Source organism: Carassius gibelio, chromosome B20, assembly GCF_023724105.1.
Source record: "Carassius gibelio isolate Cgi1373 ecotype wild population from Czech Republic chromosome B20, carGib1.2-hapl.c, whole genome shotgun sequence".
Taxonomy (NCBI): Eukaryota; Metazoa; Chordata; class Actinopteri; order Cypriniformes; family Cyprinidae; genus Carassius; species Carassius gibelio.
The window spans coordinates 9,556,388-9,561,056 of NC_068415.1; the positions used below are offsets into that span (position 1 = coordinate 9,556,388).

The 4,669-nt window shown below is 35.3% G+C and overlaps 1 protein-coding gene across 1 annotated transcript; it reads left to right on the plus strand.

Moving 5' to 3' along the window:
* Positions 1–372: 372 nt before the first annotated feature.
* LOC127984512 (phospholipase A2 inhibitor beta) lies at positions 373–2,690 on the plus strand. Its single transcript, XM_052587173.1, has 2 exons — positions 373–819; positions 1,526–2,690. The coding sequence occupies exons 1-2, from the start codon at positions 483–485 to the stop codon at positions 1,906–1,908; spliced, it is 720 nt and encodes a 239-aa protein (XP_052443133.1). The 5' UTR covers positions 373–482; the 3' UTR covers positions 1,909–2,690.
* Positions 2,691–4,669: the final 1,979 nt, after the last annotated feature.

The window sequence follows — 4,669 nt, forward strand, 5'->3', positions numbered from 1 at the left end:
CTTATGTGTGATGATCCAAAACTTGTCTGGGGCGTTTATACAGGAAACAAAATTTATTTATTATTTTTTCTAGTCGAAAGGTTGCATTAATCTATTCAATTAGCACAATCATCATTACTTGTTTATAAGAAGATAAAGCTTTTATAAATTGCAGTATTCAAAGAGGTGGGTAACAATTGGATGATATTCACTGAGCCACTGTAAAATTAACATGGAAAAGAAAAATATTTTTCATATGTTGCCATTGTCATTTACAAAGAGTTAAAAAGCATGCTTTTTCTTTGTTGTAAATGATTCACAAAAATTGATTAATAAAAGTCCAATGTTGCACAAGAGTTTAAACCAAATGTTGACCTGGAAAATCCTTGATTGCATGTTGACCAACGTAATATGTGATTCAAGTTATATAAGCAGACTGAGACATTGAGGTCTCTATTAAGATCCTCTGTATAATCTTATTTCTGTTGTAGCTTGTCATAAATATGTACAGCTATTACTTTCTAATACTTGCTGTGCTACACAACTGCTTTGCTAATACGCAGAGTGTTTCGGACCCAGGAAAATGCAGACTTGTCTTCAGCTCCGATGAGGTCCAAGTCATTTGTGTGTCTGTTAACTTCAAACAGTTACCCAGCAAGGACTTCCCAGGTAACACTACAGACCTCAGCGTACACTCCAGCAATTTAAGCTCCATTACATCTGATGACCTGAAGATCTTTTCCCATCTGAGGCGGCTCAGTCTGATCAGAAACCAGCTGCGTACATTACCTGCGGACCTCCTTTTGGGCCTATCTAATCTTCATGTGCTTGACCTTACAGGTAATCAGTGTGTTTGGTTTTTACATTCTTCAAATTGAATCAATTTGTCTGTGCATCCCATAGAGACCGTCAGTCTGGCTGTGCATTAGTGGGAATATTTCCTTAATAGTAGGGACTCTTTCTAAGGGTTACTTCGTACCACCGTGGCTGAATTTGTAAAAGCATACTAGCACTATTTCTGACATAATAGTTGTGCTGGCTGTATGATATTTTAAATTCAGTCTTTATGGTGAGTCATTGATTCATTCAATTTAAAATAGTGATTCATTAAAAGATGCTGACTTAATTAGAATGAAACAATCAATTAAGTCATTGAATAATTTTATGAATAAGTTTATGAATTAAAATCAATCATTAAATCAATTTCTCAACTGATTTGTTAAAAAAACGCTGAATCATTCTGGAACAATTATCACTGAATCATTTCCCCAGCTGATCCAATAAAAAGTGCTGACAACCCTGAATGATAATACTATGTAAAACAACATAAAGAAAACCGCTGTGGAACAACTTGAGGGTGAATAAATAATGACACATTTTTATGTGAACTGTCCCTTTAAATCGTTCTCTCACTCACCCAATTGAATTGGTCATGAATGAATATCCGATTGATTCATTGAACAACGGATCTTTCAAATAATTTCTTCAAAGTACTGCAGAATCAGAACAAGCACACTTGGTTAATAATATGATCCTGTCCTAATAGGTAACAAACTGACAGCTTTATCATCGCAAGTGTTTCATCATTCTCCTCTTGTGGAGCTCACACTCTCAGATAACCGGCTCTCTGACATAGATGCTGACTGTCTGCCTGTAAACAGCTCTCTCCAGAGGTTAGATTTGTCATCTAACAAATTTACCCAGCTGCCCGTGGCCTTCCTGCAAAGACTCCACAATCTAGAGAGCTTAGACTTCCGAAATAATCAGCTGGAGGAACTGACTCCTGGAGCTCTGACCTCTCTGCCCAAACTTGAGGCTCTGTACCTGGAAAACAACAGACTGAAGTCCTTAGATGTATCAGCATTCACTGGGAAATCCACACCTTCGCCAGATGTTCTTGAGTGGCAACCGTTTGGAGAGGCTGCCTGATGGAATTTTCCTCAAGCAGGACGAACTTGTTTTCCTTGACCTCAGGAACAACTATCTGCAAAACCTGACTCCAGGTACATTGGATGGACGTCTGTATGCTGTGCTGTCTGGTAATCCATGGCACTGCAGCTCTAGTTTGGGATATCTATGGCATTGGCTGCGTATGAATAAAAAAAGAATTTTACATGATGATAAAATCACTTGTCAAACACCTGAACACATGAAGGGTAGAAACATCACTGAAATCGCTGCCACAGAGCTTGGCATCAAGGACTAAGAAAACACATATTTTAATAAAATACATATTTTAGAACATGCTGTCAAATATATTTTTTAAATCTTCTAAATACTTTACAAACTGTGAAATCTGAAAGATTTACTTACATAATGATCAAGAATTCATATTTCATGATTTCACTATACGCTATCAAATTTATTATTATTATTTATTTTTTATCAAATTTATTATTTAAGGCTACTCCTTAAAATTTCGTATAGACCTTTAAAGTAAATGTTTAAAAAGTTTTTTTGAACTCGAAAATCTTACCTATTTACAAATATTTTTGGATAGTTTCCAGTTAACTAAACACCTGTTTGGTACTATTTTTAAGAGCACGAAAACCTGATGTTGGGCAGCAGAGGGCACTAAACTCTAATCGAAGTAATAAGAGGTACATATTTTATGTCCTGAGGGAAATTTACATTTTTAATTTTGTACGCTTGTCTTTTATAACTGTTCTGTCTGATATTGCTTTTAATAATACATTATAAACTGTAATTCACCCTATCTGTCTCTTGTCTTTTTGTCAATCAATTTGTTGCAGGCTGTGTCCTTAGAAATGCCTTCTGTATCTTTGTAAAATGCATTGTAGAGATTTATAACTCCTGTGTACAAGGGTCATTTCCAGGGGAGGCTACTTATGAAAATGAAACCTTTTCATGGAGGGTATAAAGAGGATAGAAATTATCAGATTGCCCTCTTGTTCCAACTTCTCCCCCCCCCCCCCAGTACCCCTCATTCATTCATAGAGAGAGAGAGAGCAAGATCATGTCTGGGCTTCCAAAGAGTTTTTTTTTTTTCTCAAAGCACTAAAATGCTTGTTTTATTAAAAGCACTAAAATGTATTTATTCAAGCAGGAAAATAGCATGGTGAGTTATTAATGGGCATGTATAGTCCCCATTAAGAAATCCATAACAAATACTGGAAAAAATAAAAAATAACATGACCTGACATGGTTGAAAGGATATGTTATGGATAATATAATAATTTAATTTGATAAAGTTTACACTTTTAAAACTTCGAAAATGCAAAAGGATGTGTCTGACCCTGTTTTCACCTTCTACATTAAGGATGTGAAGATTGGCTCAGTGTTCAGTGCAGTGTGATGATTTTTATAATTCCTTTGAGAGACTGACCATTACCTGAACTGTCTTTAACAATGCTTTTCAGGCCACAAATCTCATGCACTTTTATAGCCAGAATAAACCCTTTCAGAGGGTTTAAAGAGCTCACAGAGACTCACTAAAATGCTTTGTGACCTTGAAAATCTCTGAAGTTGACCAATAATGTTTAAGGCCAATGATCATATATCATTGTTTAGTTCTTACAATAAACAGAATTTACTGTAATCATTCATTTTTAAATTGAGAGGAGATGTGGCATAATTTATACTGATAATGATAAAAGAATGAGTATTCTTTTTGGAGAAAAGTATCATAATCTATTTAAGGGTATTCCACACCACTTAATCGTTACTAAAAGCATTTATGCTAATGGTTTGTTCAAAATGAATTCCCCTCCATTTGCTTGTGTATACATTAACAGCATTTCATTTTCAAAGGCAAAATTAAATCAAATGGTTTGTCTGTGCTGAATGAGATGTGATTAAAAAGGCCTATATATATATATATAATACTAGTCCCACAAGAATCAATGGGGGGTTGTTTTGATTCTGATGCGATTCATGAAACAAATGACTCTCTTGAACTGAATCAGTTCAAAATATGATCTGTTTGAATCAATCAAAGGAATCCTTCACCTTTGATTGTATAACTAAACTTTTTTAATGAAGGAAGATATATAGCTACGGCTACGGTTCAAATTTTAAACTGATGAAAGTGACATTTGAGACCGGTATAATGTTTTTAAAATGATTAGCTTAAGCTTAAGTGTCACACGATCCTTCAGAAACAGTTTAATTTCAGCACTGATAAAAAAAGAAAGAAAGAAATGTTTTGAATGATTTCTGAAGGATCATGTGACACTGAAGCTTGAGAATGCTTAAAAACTACCATGTAAGGGTGTGAATATGTGTGGGCAAAAAAAAAAAAAAACAAAAAAAAAAAAAACTTTCTGTCTGAAACACTCATTAGTCAAAAAGCTTTAAGAAGGTCACGCTAACTCTTTAAGAACTCTTTGCCAAAAACATTGTGCTCAGAATATTGCCCATATCCTGAGAGAAATATGATCATAAGTCTGCTTTATACCAGTCATTAATTATACAGAGTAATGGACCTGCTCTGCTCTGGACCCGGCTTGCTCTGCCACTCATGGCCAATTTCTTTAATTAGGCGTCTGCTGATAATGTAAGCGCAGAATGTGAAATATATCTTCTATAAAATTGTGTCTTTTGCGGGGTCTTGCTCGACTGAAGGGCAGGAATGTTGTAGACAGAGTGGGCCGCCATAAGATTTAAGAGTAGGGATTTACTGGGCTTTTCAATCTTAGCTTGTCCGTGCCGTTCTAAGGATGACCTTGCT

Excerpts from the sequence above, each read along its gene's own strand:
- LOC127984512 (XM_052587173.1), top strand. The coding sequence starts at position 483 with ATGTACAGCTATTACTTTCTAATACTTGCTGTGCTACACAACTGCTTT. Across the intron at positions 820-1,525 it reads TCATGTGCTTGACCTTACAG|GTAACAAACTGACAGCTTTA; the intron begins GTAATCAGTGTG and ends CTGTCCTAATAG.